The sequence below is a fragment of the Babylonia areolata genome, chromosome 9, assembly GCF_041734735.1.
Source record: "Babylonia areolata isolate BAREFJ2019XMU chromosome 9, ASM4173473v1, whole genome shotgun sequence".
Classification (NCBI taxonomy): domain Eukaryota; kingdom Metazoa; phylum Mollusca; class Gastropoda; order Neogastropoda; family Buccinidae; genus Babylonia; species Babylonia areolata.
The window spans coordinates 13,439,222-13,457,431 of record NC_134884.1 but is presented as its reverse complement, the minus strand read 5'-3'; the positions used below and the strand labels follow the sequence as shown (position 1 = coordinate 13,457,431).

The following is an 18,210-nucleotide window of genomic DNA, read 5'->3' as shown; positions in this document are numbered from 1 at the left end:
GAAATTTGGCCAAACAGAGCAAACCATAGGCCTAGTTTGCATCAGTTTGACATGGTAAGTATATGTAAACACCAAACATGGAGTATAATACAAACTCCTCCTATGTGACACACAGGCTACATGCTGCAGAGAAAGTTTGGGCTTTTTTTTTTTTATCGTGGACACAGTGAATGAAAGCACTATGACCTGTTGTTATTGTTTCAAATGAATTAATATCTATGTGTGTGTGTGTGTGTGCGTGTGTGTGTGTGTGTGCAGACTGATGAAGGTGATGCTGCAGAGTGTGTGTCAGGGACTGAACGATGGAGAGCCCATGGTGCGCAATGCTGCTCTCTTTGCCCTGGGACAGTTCTCTGAACACCTGCAGGTATGGAGTCTTTATACATGTGTGTTTGTGTTCACTGCTGCCATTGTTCTGTCTCTCTTTCCCTTGTTTTCCATGTTTGTATTTACCGGTGTGTATATATATATATATACACTTTTTTTTCTTTTTTTTTAATTGTTGATTTATATGCTTTTACTCTCTTGTTATATGCATGTACAATTGACACCAAGTGACTAAATCTAAATGGAAATTGTTTATTTTCTTTGGGCCACAGCCGGACATCACAAAGTTTGCCTCGGAGTTGCTGCCCCTGCTGTTCCAGTACTTGGGCAAGGCCACACAAGAGGCAGACAAGAACCCCCGCGGTCTGACAAAGAGCTACTACGCTCTGGAGATGTTCATTGAGAATCTGAGTAAGCAGATGTTGTGCTTAGCCTCAAGTTTCATATATATATGTATGTGTGCATGTATGTCTATGTATTGATAAAAGGTTAAACATCCCCAAGTCTTTTACAGCCATGGGGGTAATAATTGAAAGGCTCTGCAGAGTCCAATCCTTTCCTTCTGCTGCTTTGACCTTCCCTGAGCGGAGTCTGGAACCCACTCACACCTTTATGGAGAGAGGGAAATAGGAGTAAAGTGTCTTTCCCATGGACACAACACCATGCTGAAATGGGGCTTTCAGTCATTGTTGCTGCTGGACCTGATGGAGAGATGCATGAGCATAGCAGTGGTTGTATGTCGAGTTGAAGATCAGGCAGAGCCGATCGGCCGGTAAGTGCGCTTTCCATCACCAATGGTTAGGGAAGTCAGTGCTGCATTCGTGTTCAAGTAAGATGCTGGTCTGAACCAACGGACCTAAATGTGGTGGCTGTTGTGTTGGTAAGAGAAGGAATAGATGTGTGCCTTTTGTGGCAAATGATGGGTTTGTTGTGCTTTGTGAGATGCAAACTTGAGGTCTGCTACCGCTACTGCAGGGTTATGGGTGTGGTAAGGAGCATAAATGTCAGGTCAGGTCATTAGATCTGCTACTGGTAACCTGTAATCCAGTACAACCTGTTCAGGGTCGGGTTGCCGACGACTAAACCGGCACTCCCACCACTCCCTTCTGGGACTGGTGAGGCGGGTGGCTAGACACCCTTATGGAGATCCATAAAAGGGCGTCGGCTCAGGAGAGCCACCGACGGCCATCTAGCTCCACCGTGCTGTGTGCATGCCACACGCAGTTGGCCCCCGGGGTGTGTCTACCCATGCATGCGAAGTCTGGATCCGGCAGAATCTGCGGAAGAAACCTATCGGTTCAACGGAGAGGAAGGCGGTTACAGCAACGCACTGTGGAGTGCAGAGAGCAAGATGAGACACCGAAAGGATATCTTGGTCATCCACTGCAAACGTGCTCATCCTCCAGTCGTCTCGACTTAGTCTTGCCACTGGAAATTGGTGGACCCGGACGAGAGAGTGAGGTCGACGTTGCGCAACTCCTCTTCACTTTAAACAAACTCATCGCGCAAGTCATCAGTCATCCAAAATGACCTTTCATCCTTCATCATTTCATCACCCCCAAGTCCTGTGGCGACAGGCGAGCGACGAAACGACAGGTGTGGGTACACTGGCAGTCGCAGCCGCAGACCTGCACGCAGGCGGCTCAGGCCATAGGGTCGTTCTTCGTCGACAGGAGCAGCGATGGAGCTCGGCAGCCGTCTGAGCGTCTGAGCAGCCCTCTTTAGGAATGCACTGCTCACCTCCCTAGCATGAGGAAGGGGCTAGAAAAGGTGCCCTAAAAATTGCCTGCTCCATATCACCCTGGCCAGCATACCGCGGCTGGCGGGGACCCTACATCAGCGGTCGAAACAAAGAGAAAGAAAAGAAAAAAACAAGGATCGTTCCTCTCACCATTGGTGCTTGGAACATAAGGACTCTCCTGGACAGAGATAACGCAGACAGACCCCAAAGGAGAACAGCACTAGTTGCATCCGAACTCGCCAGATACAATATCGACATCGCAGCCTTGAGTGAGACTCGGCTTGCAGGCGAAGGCGAGCTCTGTGAACGGGGATCTGGTTACACCTTCTTCTGGAGTGGACGAGGAAGCGAAGAGCGACGTGAGGCTGGTGTTGGTTTTGCAGTAAAAACAGCACTTGTCAGCAAGCTAGCTGGAATCCCAAAGGGAGTCAACGATAGGCTTATGACCATGAAACTCCCACTGGCATCTGGCCAGAAGCACCTCACCATTGTCAGTGCCTACGCCCCAACCATGACCAACCCGGATGAAGTGAAGGCGAAGTTCTACGAGGACCTTCACTCTGTCATTGCTGCCATCCCTAAAGCAGACAAGCTCATCATTCTTGGGGACTTCAATGCTAGAGTTGGCTCTGACTACATCTCCTGGGATGGAGTGATTGGAAAGCATGGTGTGGGCCACTGCAACCCAAATGGATTGCTTTTGCTTCAGACATGTGCAGAGCACGAACTGCTGATAACCAACACAGTTTTCTGCCTCCCTACCCGTAACAGGACGTCATGGATGCACCCTCGCTCAAAGCATTGGCATCTCATCGATTATGTCATCGTCAGGAAAAGGGATAGGCAAGATGTACGTGTAACAAAGACCATGTGCGGCGCCGAGTGTTGGACAGACCATCGCCTTGTAGTCTCGAAGCTGAATATTCGAATCCAGCCAAAGAGACGCCCCCAAGGCCAGAAGGCTCCAAAACGGCTCAACATCGCTAAGCTGAAAAACATCACCATCAAACAATCCTTTGTGGAGCTGCTGGAAGATCGTCTGGAATCCGCCTCTCTGAACAACCAGAATGTGGAGTCTGACTGGAGGACCCTGCGTGAGCTGATCTATAGTACAGCTTCAGAGACCCTGGGACCCATGATCAGAAAGCACAAAGACTGGTTTGATGAAAACTGTGATGAAATCAAGCAGCTTCTGGATGAGAAACGCCGTCTGCATCAAGCCCACCTGAGCAACCCAAAGTCCACATCAAAAAAGGATGCGTACAATGCCATCCGCAGGACTGTTCAGCAAAAGTTACGCCAGATGCAGGATAAGTGGCTGAGTGACAAAGCTGATGAGATCCAGGGATATGCTGACAGGCACGATATGAAGAGGTTCTATGATGCCTTAAAAGAAGTCTACGGCCCCACATCCTCAGGATCATCCCCCCTCCTCAGTGCAGATGGGGATACCTTGATCACCGAGAAGGAGAACATTCTCGAACGATGGGCTGAGCATTTCAACAGTGTCTTAAATCGCCCTTCCTCCATAAATGATGAAGCCATAGACCGTCTCCCACAAGTCCCCACCAACGAAGCACTGGACGATCCGCCAACACTTCTTGAGACCCAGAAAGCAATCCGTCTGCTATCCAGTGGCAAAGCACCTGGCTCAGACTCCATACCAGCAGAGGTCTACAAGGATGGAGGCACTGTGCTGACTGAGAAGCTTCATCAGCTGTACTCACTCATGTGGAAAGAAGAGACGATCCCCCAGGATTTCAAAGATGCATCTATCATTCACTTGTACAAGCGAAAGGGGAACCGGCAAGCCTGTGATAACCATCGGGGCATTTCCCTGCTCTCCATCGCAGGCAAGATACTTGCCAGGATCCTACTAAACCGCCTCACAGCACACCTTGACCAAGGTCATTTGCCTGAGAGCCAATGTGGATTCCGGAAAGAGCGCGGAACCACCGACATGGTGTTTGCTGCAAGGCAGCTGCAAGAGAAATGTCAGGAGCAAAATGCTGATCTGTTCTCCACCTATGTCGACCTCACTAAGGCCTTTGACACCGTGAGTAGAGAGGGACTGTGGAAGATCATGGCCAAGTACGGATGCCCTCGGAAATTTATTTCCTTGGTCAGCCAATTCCATGAAGGCATGCAGGCTCGAGTCCAGGACAATGGTGAAACATCTGCTCCTTTTCCTGTCACAAATGGTGTCAAGCAAGGCTGCGTCCTGGCTCCAACGCTGTTCAGCCTCATGTTCTCTGCAATGCTTACTGATGCCTTCAGAGATGGCGATGTTGGAATTGGCCTAAAGTACCGAACAGATGGCAAGCTGTTTAACCTCAGAAGGCTTCAAGCAAAAACGAAGGTCATGACAGACATCATCAGAGACTTTTTGTTTGCTGATGACTGTGCCCTCAACGCTGGATCTGAAGCTGACATGCAACTCAGCGTCAACAAGTTTGCCACTGCCAGCAGGAACTTCGGCCTTACCATCAGCACGAGGAAAACTGAAGTTCTCCATCAGCCAGCCCCAGGGAAACCCTACGTTGAGCCCAACATCACAGTCAACGGTCAGAGACTCAGTGCGGTGGAGCGGTTCACATACCTTGGCAGCACACTGTCACGAAATGCGACCATCGACGATGAAGTGAATGTCAGGATTGCAAGAGCAAGTGCAACTTTTGGTAGACTCAATGCAAATGTCTGGAACAGAAGAGGCATTAGTCTTGAGACCAAGCTAAAGGTCTACAGAGCAGTAGTTCTCCCCACACTACTGTACGGCTGCGAAACTTGGACAGTGTACCAACGACATGCCAAGAAGCTGAACCACTTCCACACAACATGCCTCAGGAAGCTACTGAACATCAAGTGGCAAGACAGGACCCCAGACACAGAGGTGCTCGCAAAAGCCACCCTTCCCAGCATCTTCACCATCCTGATGCAGTCCCAGCTTCGCTGGGCTGGACACGTGGCGCGCATGCCAGACCATCGGCTGCCCAAAAGGCTCTTCTATGGCGAGCTGCAACAAGGGAAGAGATCACACGGAGGTCAGAAGAAGCGCTTCAGAGATACTCTGAAGGTCTCTCTGAAAGCGTTTGATATCAACCCTGACTCCTGGGAGGAATCTGCAGTGGACCGTAACAAATGGCGCGCTGCTGTGCACAAAGGCGCCAAGTTGTGCGAGGCCAGTAGGACTGCTGCAGCTGTTCAGAAGAGGCAGGCCAGAAAGTCACGGGCAAACAAGCTCCCTGACAATGATATGCCTGTCTTTGTCTGCCCCAACTGTCAGCGAACATTTCGTGCGCAGATTGGACTATACAGCCATCTGCGCACTCACAGATAGACTCATGAGCATCCTTCCCCCCACCCCACCACCACCCTCCCCCCATCCCCCATCTGGATGACAACGATGGTCATCATCGATCTCGATGGACACACCACCACCAAGGAGCATACGTTCCAGCTTATGCAGGACAGACAGTTCTGTCTGTGTATGACATTCCTTTGAAAGGAATTAAAGAACAGTGTAATGCTTCTATGAATATGGGTACATATATGTGCAAATGGATGTATAAAGTTTTGAAATAAGAGTGATAATGTTTCTGTATCTATGCACATAGATATATATATATTGCTTGCAGGGGAGAGAAGGTGAATGGAACACTTGGGCTTTTTGCCGTGGAACATACTGGTGCAGCTATGACAAATGTTTGTGAAGAATTTCAGAGAACACATTCCAGAGCTGGCCTCTGTCACATTAGTGAGAGTTATGAATGTTGAGGGTTGTGTGCGTTGGAAGAAGGAACTTACAAAAAAAAAACCCAGTCACTGCACAGGAGAGGCAGTTGAGAATTATCTTAAAAAATAGACTGTGGTATTTGCTTCATTACTAACATGACACTGGTATCTCCCCATATGTTTCAGGCCAGGAGATAATGCCTTACCTGCCCGACTTGATGAACCATCTCCTAGCAGTGCTCAAGAATTCCACAGCTGTTCGACCACGGGAGCTGGCCATCAGCGCCATTGGAGCGGCAGGTATAGCATCTGGCATCCCTGTTCTTGCTGTGTAGGAATAATTTTAAGGTTTTGTTTACTCAAGTCAGCTTCATTGAGGTTGTCCTTAAGGACATGTATATTAATACAATGTATATTATTACAGTCTAATATGTAGTGATGATTTGGTGATGGGCTTTGGGTATGTCTTATTTTATTGAACATTGCAGGGACAGAAACATCCTGTTGATTTTCCTACACTCGAAAAACACTAAGGCACGCAAGCAAAGTAAGCACAGTACACACACACTCCACTAAGGCAGCAAAACAAAGTAAGCACAGTACACACACACACACACACACACACACACACACACACTCACCTTTTAGCATACTAAACACACTAAACTCTCACTAAAAACACAACACTGCAATTTTTTGTGCTTGGTTTTCAGCCACAGCAGCCTGTGAGGGCATGAAGCCTTACTTTCAGGAGATCATTGAGCATTTCCGTGGGTACCTAGTCTCAGCCACAGATGAGGACACCAAAAAGCTGCAGGTGATCGCAATAGGTAAGTGGTTTGTGCAAGTGAAGGGTCATTCATATATAATGAATCAGACTCCTCATTTATCAGAACATCGGTTGAAGAACATTGGAAATTCGTTGTTTTAATAGTGAACACTTTCACCTTTCAGCCAGATGCATGAGTATTTGTGTAAGGAAGCGGTACTTGCTATATTTCCCAGACAATCTGGGGGTACTGAATTGATGCAAGACTATCTGTGCTCTATGTAAGAACTCTGTGATAATCAGTGTTCATTCTGTTATTTTGATTAAAGGCAAGAGTATCTGTGCTCTGTGTAGGAATGCTGTGGAAATGAGCATTCATTCTGTTATTTTGATTGAATGCAAGATGCAGGAGTATCTGTGCTGTGTATAGGACTGCTCTGGTTATCAGTGTTCAATCTGTTATTTTCCAGACACGCTGGGAGTACTGGCGCGCAATATAGGCAAAGAAACCTTCATGCCTTTGGCCACAGAATGTGTGCAGTTGGGCTTGGGTCTTCTGGATGGTGCCAATGATCCTGATCTTCGCAGATGTGTGTAAGTGCCAGTTTGGAAATGACTGTCAAAGAAAAAAGCTCTGTGGGAAGAAAAGTTGTTGAAAACATCTGACAGCAGGTTTTGTCTTAATCAGCCATGACTTTGTAACCTTGTGCTTGTTTGGCGGAAAGGTTAGTTTAGATGATACATTGTCCTGTGTTGGTTCATATGTTTTATGTGAAATTGTAATGAAAGCATATGGAGTTTGAAAGTGTATTTGTAATTGCTTTGCTGCTGTCTTCCAAACTTTCACAAAAACTGAATTTTTTAGTTCAGGTCAGTATACTCGCCCCAACCCCTGAACTGTAATTTGTACTTCAGAAGATTATGAATTCATGTTTTGCTCTTTGGTTTTCCTTTCATTTTGTTTTTTTTTCTTTCATTTGGTATTTTCTTTTATTTTCTTTTTGAACTCTGCAGACACAGATAGTGATGTATGGATTACTGATGTAGCAGAGATGCCATAAAGGTTAGTTTGCTGTGTGCAGGTATGGCCTCTTTGCAGCTCTGTCCAGCTTGGTGAAGCAAGATCTGAAGCCTTACATGGAGAAAATCATCCACTACTTGCTGCTTAGTCTCAAGTCCACAGAGGGAGTCACTGTAAGTCACAGAGCTCTGTCTATGAACTGCACTTTCTCTCCTTCCAGTTCCACACACACACAACACAACACAACTGTGCATGTAATGACACCAAATTTAAATAATAAATAGTGTGTTTAATCATATGTTGATGTTTGATTATAGTATGCAGTTTTGTGCCTATCTGAATGTGCTTATTGCATGTTCACAGCTGTGATTATTGCATGTGTGTTTAACATTTTAGTGTTTCATGCATATTGTATGTACATACTGAATGATTGTGATTCTTATGCAGTGTTTATGTGTTTTACACCACAACTGGAGATTATAAAGTATTCTTTATTTCCAGGCTCATTATAAGGAAGAAGCAGAGCCCGTTGCCATCTTCAATGAGGAAGCATTGGAGGATGAGGAAGACATTCAAGATAGCGATGGGGAGGATGATAGTGATGCCATGAAACTGGAAGGGTAAGGATTGATGCCCTGTGGACATGTGGTCAGTCTAAATCTGTATTACAGGCATTTAGATGAGACATGGACTTGATACATTGCAGTGGATATCTGGCTGGTTTTGTTCAATATTCCAAGCATTTAAATGAGAGTTGATATTAATTATGAAAATATTTGGCTAATACTGTTCCATGTTATAAGCATTTGAATCAGACAGTATTGTGGATATATGACCAATTGGTTCAACTTAACAAACGCTTTAACAAATCATACATGGGTGACCCCCCTCCTACACCCCCTTCTGACATAGACATGGACTTGGGCAACCTTTTGCAATATTCTTCTTGCAAGAAAAATTGTGTGTGTGTGTGATTGTATTAAACAAGGTCAAGCATAAACATACTGTGGTTCACCTGGAAACAGTATTAAGTGGTTATGAATGGGAGAAATTGGTATAATTCTGGGACTTCCTGAATGTCCAAGGACCTTGATTTTTGTCTTGGGAGGGGGGGGGGGGGGGGGATTTTAATGTTTTGATACCAGTTTTTCCCCACAGACTGTATAATTATTTATTCATAAGATTTATTTTTTGATAAGTGTTTAGTTCTTGTATATAACTAATTATGCTCTTTTTTTTAATCTTTTTTTCTTTATTTGCATAAATCTTAGTGTTGGACATCAGATAACTTCACTAGAATTTTAAACACTATGCAAAGTGCATGAAAAAGTTGGGGTACATTTTAGGGTATTCTAACAGTGCTTTTTCAGTCGTCGGTCACATTGCAGGATCAGTGTGGAGAACGCCTACCTGGAGGAGAAGGAGGATGCCTGTGTGGCACTGGGAGAACTGGCACAGAACACCAAGTGAGTGGGTCTGATGATGCACTAATGCTTGCGTAAATGCACTTGAAAATGAGCACATGCTCCCCGAATGATGGCACATGCAAATCGCTGGGAGCACAAATGCACCTGCTCAGGCGGATGAGACATAATGTGTTGAGGCATAAAGGGCCTGAGAACACATGCTCAGGTGTGTGTGAATATATTGCTGTTTTAAGGGTCCCTGACTTTTATTCAGGTATGTCTCCACAATCTGTGAGCTGTTCTGATCTCAAAGTTCAAAGGAAAGATTTTAGTTTATGTACAGTTACAAAGTTTTATTGTACACAATCTGTTGTTTGCCTAGCTCTGAACTGAACATCATTTACTGTAAGAGATTGTGTGACTATGAGAGTTTTTATACAAATTGTGTGTCACTAAAGAGTCGGAAGATGGGAGCATGACCATGTTTCAGTGCAAAAATGGTTTCATCTCAAATCATTTGTCTTTTATTTTTTATATGTTGTGTGTATTATCCTTTTATTCTCTTTTTTTTTCTCCCACAACTTCTATAGGATAAATATTATTGACAGTGTTTTCAGCCATGATATGACTGTGGTTGGTTATAAGAAACAATTATAAAGAAATAAATGTATATTCTTCTTTTGAAGAAGGGCAGGGGTTTATAGTCATCTGCAAATTTTCCTTGGTTTGACAAGTTATGTTTTTCCTTGTGACCAGTTTTGCCTTCCTGCCCTACTTGGAGACAATTTATGCTGAGGTGCTGGAGCTGGCTGACTACCCAGCCACAGGCATCAAGAAAGCAGCCATCGCTACCCTGGGTCAGCTCTGCTTCTGCGTCCATGAAACCTGCTCCAACTCACCTGGTGGTGATGCCGAGAATGGTGAGTTGCTGATGTCAGAAAGAAATCTGGTGTGGCAGCCCTCTTGTCTCTTGTCTTTCACCATGATTGTTGGCTGTGTCCTCTTGTCTTTCACTGTGATTGTTGGCTGTGTCCTCTTGTCTTTCACTGTGATTGTTGGCTGTGTCCTCTTGTCTTTCACCATGATTGTTGGCTGTGTCCTCTTGTCTTTCACTGTGATTGTTGGCTGTGTCCTCTTGTCTTTCACCATGATTGTTGGCTGTGTCCTCTTGTCTTTCACTGTGATTGTTGGCTGTGTCCTCTTGTCTTTCACTGTGATTGTTGGCTGTGTCCTCTTGTCTTTCACTGTGATTCTTGGCTGTGTCCTCTTGTCTTTGACCATGATGATTGTTGGCTGTGTCCTCTTGTCTTTCACTGTGATTGTTGGCTGTGTCCTCTTGTCTTTGACCATGATGATTGTTGGCTGTGTCCTCTTGTCTTTCACTGTGATTGTTGGCTGTGTCCTCTTGTCTTTCACTGTGATTGTTGGCTGTGTCCTCTTGTCTTTCACTGTGATTGTTGGCTGTGTCCTCTTGTCTTTCACCATGATGATTGTTGGCTGTGTCCTCTTGTCTTTCACCATGATGATTGTTGGCTGTGTCCTCTTGTCTTTCACCATGATTGTTGGCTGTGTCCTCTTGTCTTTGACCATGATGATTGTTGGCTGTGTCCTCTTGTCTTTCACTGTGATTGTTGGCTGTGTCCTCTTGTCTTTCACTGTGATTGTTGGCTGTGTCCTCTTGTCTTTCACCATGATGATTGTTGGCTGTGTCCTCTTGTCTTTCACTGTGATTGTTGGCTGTGTCCTCTTGTCTTTCACCATGATGATTGTTGGCTGTGTCCTCTTGTCTTTCACCATGATGATTGTTGGCTGTGTCCTCTTGTCTTTCACTGTGATTGTTGGCTGTGTCCTCTTGTCTTTCACTGTGATTGTTGGCTGTGTCCTCTTGTCTTTCACTGTGATTGTTGGCTGTGCCCTCTTGTCTTTCACCATGATGATTGTTGGCTGTGCCCTCTTGTCTTTCACCATGATGATTGTTGGCTGTGTCCTCTTGTCTTTCACTGTGATTGTTGGCTGTGTCCTCTTGTCTTTCACTGTGATTCTTGGCTGTGTCCTCTTGTCTTTCACTGTGATTGTTGGCTGTGTCCTCTTGTCTTTCACCATGATGATTGTTGGCTGTGTCCTCTTGTCTTTCACCATGATGATTGTTGGCTGTGTCCTCTTGTCTTTCACCATGATTGTTGGCTGTGTCCTCTTGTCTTTCACTATGAAAAATCAGTCACTCCCTCACCCATCTTATCAGCAGATGTCTTCTTGGCAGCCCTACAAAATCACCACTTTCCCCTTGCAGCCTTGAAGACAATGCTGTGCACAGTGGTGCCCAAGTTCCTGGAGATCGCCAAACAGGAGCCAGACCGCACGGTGGTGATGTCGGCGGTGGACTCCCTGCAGGAGCTGCTGGAGAAGCTGGGGGTGGCTGTTCTGCAGGTCACCAACACCACAGACCTCATCTTGCAGACCATGAAGGACATCTTTACGCACAAGGTAACATCCCGCTGCAGCTCCATAATCATTTTTATCTTATTTTATTTATTTATTTATTGCTTTTTTAATTGAAAAAAACAACAACATTGTAGGTGATGAATAAGATGGCACAAATTTACTTTTAAAAACAAACTTGAAAAAAAAAAAAAAAAGACTGAGGGAGGGAAAAAAACAACTGATGGAGGGAGATCTTTGAGGTTTTATAACACAACAAAGGATTCTGAAATTCACAGTAGGAAGAAGGGGAAAAGTGAAAGCCATCTTCATTCACAAAGTAAGATCTCTATACCAATGCCTTTTTTTTTTTTTTTTTTTTTTTTTTTTGTCTCTCCTATTTAAATGAGTTGATAGTGATGTGATGTTCATTTGCCATTGGCAACTGATAGAAACCTAGGAGGATTTGTGATGACATGAAATTAACAGGATGCACTGCAGTAGATGAGGAAAATCTTCTCTTTACCTACATTTTTTCATGTTAAAGGTGAAAATCACCAGGAAAGGATGAAAGATAAAGAATCCTGGTTAAGTTTGTTCTAAGGACATAGTGAACATAAAAGAAAACAACAACCCAACTGTTATAAAAAGGTTCAGAAAAAAAAGTTTAGAGATAATGATGAGAATAGCACAGTACGATGGATTTACATGATTATTTAATCCTCTTCTTGGTCTGTGGCATACTGCCCCCAGAGACCTCCACTGCCTTTCGTGCACTGTCTAAGCTAGCTTCTCCCAGGCATAGTCATTGTCCATTTTTGCTGTTTTTCACAATATTCCCTTGGTCTTCCTCACACTCTTTTTCCGTCAGGTAGTCATGAAGTGGATGATGTAATTATTTTCACCCAGTGGTATGACTTGGACTTTTTCCGTATAAATATCCACAGCTTCAGAAAATTCTGTGCTAGAAATTTCCTCTTTTCTGTAGTGTTCTTTGTTTCTGGCCTTCTCTGTATGTTATTACTTCCTTTCTTGTGAACTGTCGGTTTGCATTTTTTGGTTTTTCATGCCTGTTATTAACCCTCTTACCCCCAGGTCGCTCAGCACTAATCACCCCTGAAATCCCATGCCAAGGCGAATAACTCTTGTGATTTTTGATAGTGGGTAATTATAAACATTGATTAAAAATATAATTACCTTCTTTTGTTGCACATGTTTATTTTTCCTGCATTCTACACATAATAAAGTTGCAGAAGAATTTTTTGTTTCCAGGCTCATGTTGCTTTGTATTTACACACAGAAAATAAATGTATCAAATTTGATGGTCAACTTTGAAAACAATTCTTTTCATTAAAATATGATTTTCTTTTAAATAAGTTTATCTGGTCTGCAGTGACTTCTAACACATCTTCTTTTTATTCTTTTTCTTATTCAACTTGAATTCCAACAATGAACATGCTGATTTTTATGTTCTTTTCATTTTGAGGGATGGTGATGTTTTCCTATGATGGTCGGAAGAAAAACAACAGCAAACAAAAACAAACAACAAACCTACCTCACATGCATTTTCTCCACAATGAAAAGAAAAATATAATCCATTTAACTAGCAAAATCTGGAAGATAATGCAGAATGTCAATAAGTATCAGTGCAATCAACGACTGACAGTATTGATTCTGACGGTCTGGCGATCAATTTATGATTCCGGAGGTCTGGCGATTGATTCACAATTTCGGAGGTCCGGCAATCGATTCACGATTTCGGAAGTCCGGTGATCGTTTCACACACAAGTATCAACTACACTCTCAATATCGGTAAAACTCAGTCAGTGGATGTCTAGGTGATTCATTATGATCGACTTTTACAAAATTCTCACGCAGAAATCATCTTCAGAATAGTCGTTCGGATTACGCTGCTACGATCGACAGTCATCAAACTCATCTTGCAAGTTTGAAACTTCAGAACTTTGGCAAAACTTTACCAAATCAGTAGTATATTCCATTGAACTAGCACATTCAGGAAGATCGTGCAGAACGCCAATAAATATAAGTGAAATCAAGACTAACTCACTGACAGTATTGATTTCGGAGGTCTGACGTTTGATTCATGATTTTGATTCAAGTGACCAACTTCACTCTCATTGTCAGCAAAACTCGGGTCAGTCGATGTCTAGGTCACTCAGTTCAATCGATTTTTTACAAGATTATCATGCAAAAATCATTAAAACAGTTCAAAGTCATCTTCAGAATCGGTGTTCAGATTACGCTAAAGCTCTCGGCAATCATCAAACTCGTCTTGCAACTTTAAAAATTCACAACTTTGTCAAAATTCAAGCAAATTGGACTCTGAAAAGTGCAAAATGCATGGCAGGAAGTGCCAAATATGAGGCTGTGAATCTTGCGAGAGTCTCGTTTATGTAAACAACAATGACTGCGTCCATAGTAAGCACGTGTTTAGACGACGGTACCGGGCGGGTGGGGGTGTTACACTGCAAGTCGACATTGGGCGAGTTGGGGGTATAATGGTTAAAGATAGTTTTGTTTATTGTTTATAATGATTTAATGAAGTATTGTTCAACTTCACAGGCTTGGTTTATGGTTTATGTGCTTTGATGTGACAGTACTTCTGCCCATTTTTCTTTTCCAGGTATTTGTTTATTTTCAGGTTCTACAGGGTCGATATTTAAAGTTTTTTTGCTCTGACATGGCTCTGTATGGTAGGTTGGGCTATTAGCAACAAAGATAAGCAACAATGATAAATAGATAAATAACTGTGATTGTCAAGGTGGCCTGTCAAGATGAAGAGGAGGATGAGGATGACCAGCAGGCAGAGTATGACGGGATGCTGATCGAGTCAGCGGGGGACGTGCTGCCTGTCATGGCCAGGCTGATGGGGGGGCCCACCTTCTCCCCTTTCTTCGCTTCCTTCCTCACAGACCTGCTCAAACGATTGGTGGGTCCATGCCTTCAGCTTTGGTTGTGCTTCTCTGTGTTTCATTTCTCCTCTGTCTGTCAGTTTTGTGCGTCTCTGTGTTTCATTTCTCCTCTGTCTGTCAGTTTTGTGCGTCTCTGTGTTTCATTTCTCCTGTCTGTCAGTTTTGTGCTTCTTTGTGTTTCATTTCTCCTCTGTCTGTCAGTTTTGTGCGTCTCTGTGTTTCATTTCTCCTCTGTCTGTCAGTTTTGTGCGTCTCTGTGTTTCATTTCTCCTCTGTCTGTCAGTTTTGTGCGTCTCTGTGTTTCATTTCTCCTGTCTGTCAGTTTTGTGCTTCTTTGTGTTTCATTTCTCCTCTGTCTGTCAGTTTTGTGCTTCTTTGTGTTTCATTTCTCCTCTGTCTGTCAATTTTGTGCTTCTCTGTGTTTCATTTCTCCTGTCTGTCAATTTTGTGCTTCTCTGTGTTTCATTTCTCCTCTGTCTGTCAATTTTGTGCTTCTCTGTGTTTCATTTCTCCTGTCTGTCAATTTTGTGCTTCTCTGTGTTTCATTTCTCCTGTCTGTCAATTTTGTGCTTCTCTGTGTTCCAGATCTTTTTCTGTCACCTGGGTGAAAGCTTTGCTTGTCTTTGTTTCATTCCGCATGTCTCCTGGGTTAAAGTATGGTTGTGCTGCTCAGTGTTTCATTTTTCCTATGTCTCCTAGGTTTTAATTAAAGCTTTCTTGGTGCTTCTCTGTGTTCCAGATCTCCTTTGTCATTTAGTTTAAAGCTGTGCTTGTCTTTTGTTTCATTCATCATGTCTCCTGGGTTAAAGCTTTGGTTGCACTGCTCTGTGTTTCATTTCTCCTCTGTATCTCAGATTCAGTTTCTGTTTGTGCTTTCTCTGTTTCATTTCTCCTCTGCCTCCTGGGTTGAAGCTTTCTAATTCTTTGTGTACCATTTCTCCTATGCTCTGTCTCAATATCTTGGTAATTAGATCATTGCTTCAGGAGCACAGAAGCGGAAAAGAGCAAGCAGGACAGTGTCACATGAGCCAGAGAACTTCGCAGCTTACCACTTATAAACTTCAGACTTCCTGATTCGCTGCCTTTGAGTTTGATCAGATTGTTACTTCTTGTTCTATACTGTTTTGGGTTTTGTTCTGCTTCTTCCTGATATGGCCGTGTGTGGTTGTTTTTTTTGGGGGAAAAGGGAATAATCATAAATAAATGAAAATATGAACAAGTAATTTTTTCCACTGCAGCATCATGATTATGAAATCTCATTAACAGTTTAGAGTTGAAAGTCTGTCATAGGTGATAGCTAGAAACTGAAGCAACACTGCCCCTTGCTACAGCCAGACAGGGCGCATACTAAAAACAACAGTAAAACTCCATAACATTTGTTGTGTGTGCAGAAGCAAACGAGCTCCACATCGGAAAAGTCATTTGCAGTGGGCACACTAGCGGAGGTGATCGAGTCCATCGGGGAAACGACCGTGACCTTCGTGGACACCCTGTACCCCGTGTTCCTGCGCATGGTGAAGGAGGAGGATGATGAGGTTCGCAGCAATGCTGTCTTCGCTCTGGGCATGCTGGCTGCCAATGGGGGAGACGTCATGAGATCGTAAGTGATCGGTGGGGAACTGATCATGATATTATTTGTAAAGAGTGGGGAAGTGATCATGAAATCATTAGTAAATGATGTGAAAGTAATCATGAAGTCATTAGTGAATGATGTGGAAGTGATTATGAAATATCAGTAAATCATGTGGAAGTGATTATGAAGTCATTAGTAAATGATGTTGAAATGATTATGATACCATTAGTAAACAATGTGGAAGTTCATGAAATCATTAGTAAATGATGGGAAATGATCATGAAATCATAAGTGAATGGTGGGGAAGTGATCACTTAAGTAAATGATGAGGGAGACCTCATTTAAAGCAGACTCACTCTATCTTTGTCATGTTGTTAAAGCAATGGTCCTGTTGTAAACCTGTTTTGAAAAGCCTGCTTTTCAGCGGAAAGACATGATTCCTGTTCTTTTGTTGCAGTCGTCATGCGGACATTCTGAAGATGCTGCTGGAGATGATGGCGAAGGAGGAGAATGGGCGTGTGATGGACAACATGTGTGCTGCCATCTGCAGGATGGTGTGGGTGAACGGGGAAAACCTCCCTCTGGAATATGTGAGTCAGTCAGCTGGGAGGAGCAGAGGGTTTCCTCTGTGTGTGTGATCACAGGGCTCGTACACTGTAGGAAGTGGACAATTTTGGAAAAATGAGAGAACTTTTTCTGGGGCTGGAAAAGGCTTGGGAAAATATGTTTTGCCCTTCAAGGACTGGAAAAGTCTGGGAATTTTGATAAAACCTTTAACCATGTCATTCTACACAGAGCTTAACCCCCTCAGTGCTTGTACATTTTGCTATAGCTTATGCTGAGAAAATTCTCAGAAAAACAAGAAAAACACGCCAGTGACCTTAATTTGTTTTTATTTCAAAAAGTACTGAAGATAAGTGCATAAAAGTATATATCAAGTGAAAGGAAAATGAACCAAGGTTTTCTTTTTAACACTCACAGGTTCAAATAATAAGTCAATCTGACAAAAATTCCATAAAATGCCAAAAACAACAAAAAAACCAGGACTGTCATTCCACCATGACGGTGCTACAACATCAGCCAGGTTATGACCCAGTCTTTCTTGTGACTGTTCTGACCAACCTCACACACTGTCCCAGGCTGTGCAACAGTGTCCAGGTCCATAAGACTCCAACACAGTCCACACAAAGAATGAAAAGGGTGTAGTCACCCAGCATCTATTGCCAGTAAAAACGCTTTGTGTGGTACTTGCAGAAACAGTCTTCAAGACACAGTGCTGGTTTGCTGTGGCTGTCTGGGCAGTAGAACCTCACATTCTTTCTTTGCCTTTTCTTCCAGCAGACTCTGCACCTTCTTTGTAGCTGGGCCTTCTCTTGGGTAGGTGGGATGACATCAGTGAATTGTCTTCCACACAAGACTTCTTCTTCTTCTTCTGCGTTCACTCGTATGCACACGAGTGGGCTTTAACGTGTATGACCGTTTTTACCCCGCCATGTAGGCAGCCATATTCCGTTTTCGGGGGTGTGCATGCTGGGTATGTTCTTGTTTCCATAACCCACCGAACGCTGACATGGATTACAGGATCTTTAACGTGCGTATTTGATCTTCTGCTTGCGTATACACACGAAGGGGGTTCAGGCACTAGCAGGTCTGCACATATGTTGACCAGGGAGATCGTAAAAATCTCCACCCTTTACCCACCAGACGCCGTCACCGTGATTCGAACCCGGGACCCTCAGATTGACAGTCCAACGCTTTAACCACTCGGCTATTGCGCCCGTCTCACACAAGACAAACAACGTGGTCATCTTCAGCAGTGTTTGGGTCTTGGTCACCAAAAATCATGGCACTAATTGCATCCTTCTGGAAGTCCAGGAGTGTACTGCTGTTGTCTGCTTTTTTGTAGAGGATGTGTGCATTCCGCATGGCAGTTTGTAGAAAACACACACACAGCTTTTTGTACCACTTAGGGTTAAATTCCTTGTGGCATCATAGGGCTGCAGCTGTTGGTCATGACGGTCCATGGCACACACGTTTTTGTTGTAATCCAGAATTGCTGGAGGCTTGTTTGCTCCCCTTTGGTCTTGCTGCTGCTGGTCTTCAGCTGCAGGTTTGTGGCAAGTTGTCAACTCCAGATGGTCCAGGATGAACAACATGATCATCACCATGCTGCATACCTGAAACACATTGCATGAAAGACTAAGTTTGTTGGGGTTTTTGTTATTTTTACACATATAAAGTTTATGAAATCGTACCATTTTATTTCTGATTGTTTTCAAAAGCTGAAATA

At 43.7% G+C, this 18,210-nt stretch overlaps 1 protein-coding gene across 1 annotated transcript in view; it reads left to right on the top strand.

The window, feature by feature from the left end:
- Nucleotides 1–18,210, top strand: part of LOC143286066 (importin-4-like) — a 38,263-nt gene that overhangs the window by 13,963 nt on the left and 6,090 nt on the right. Inside the window, exons 14-26 of the mRNA XM_076593627.1 lie at nucleotides 259–367; nucleotides 600–738; nucleotides 5,987–6,100; nucleotides 6,514–6,630; nucleotides 7,040–7,163; nucleotides 7,652–7,763; nucleotides 8,092–8,210; nucleotides 8,979–9,056; nucleotides 9,753–9,916; nucleotides 11,287–11,480; nucleotides 14,197–14,364; nucleotides 15,739–15,947; nucleotides 16,378–16,510. Coding sequence (XP_076449742.1) covers nucleotides 259–367; nucleotides 600–738; nucleotides 5,987–6,100; nucleotides 6,514–6,630; nucleotides 7,040–7,163; nucleotides 7,652–7,763; nucleotides 8,092–8,210; nucleotides 8,979–9,056; nucleotides 9,753–9,916; nucleotides 11,287–11,480; nucleotides 14,197–14,364; nucleotides 15,739–15,947; nucleotides 16,378–16,510 — 1,780 coding nt within the window. The remainder of the gene's footprint in view (nucleotides 1–258; nucleotides 368–599; nucleotides 739–5,986; nucleotides 6,101–6,513; nucleotides 6,631–7,039; nucleotides 7,164–7,651; nucleotides 7,764–8,091; nucleotides 8,211–8,978; nucleotides 9,057–9,752; nucleotides 9,917–11,286; nucleotides 11,481–14,196; nucleotides 14,365–15,738; nucleotides 15,948–16,377; nucleotides 16,511–18,210) is intronic.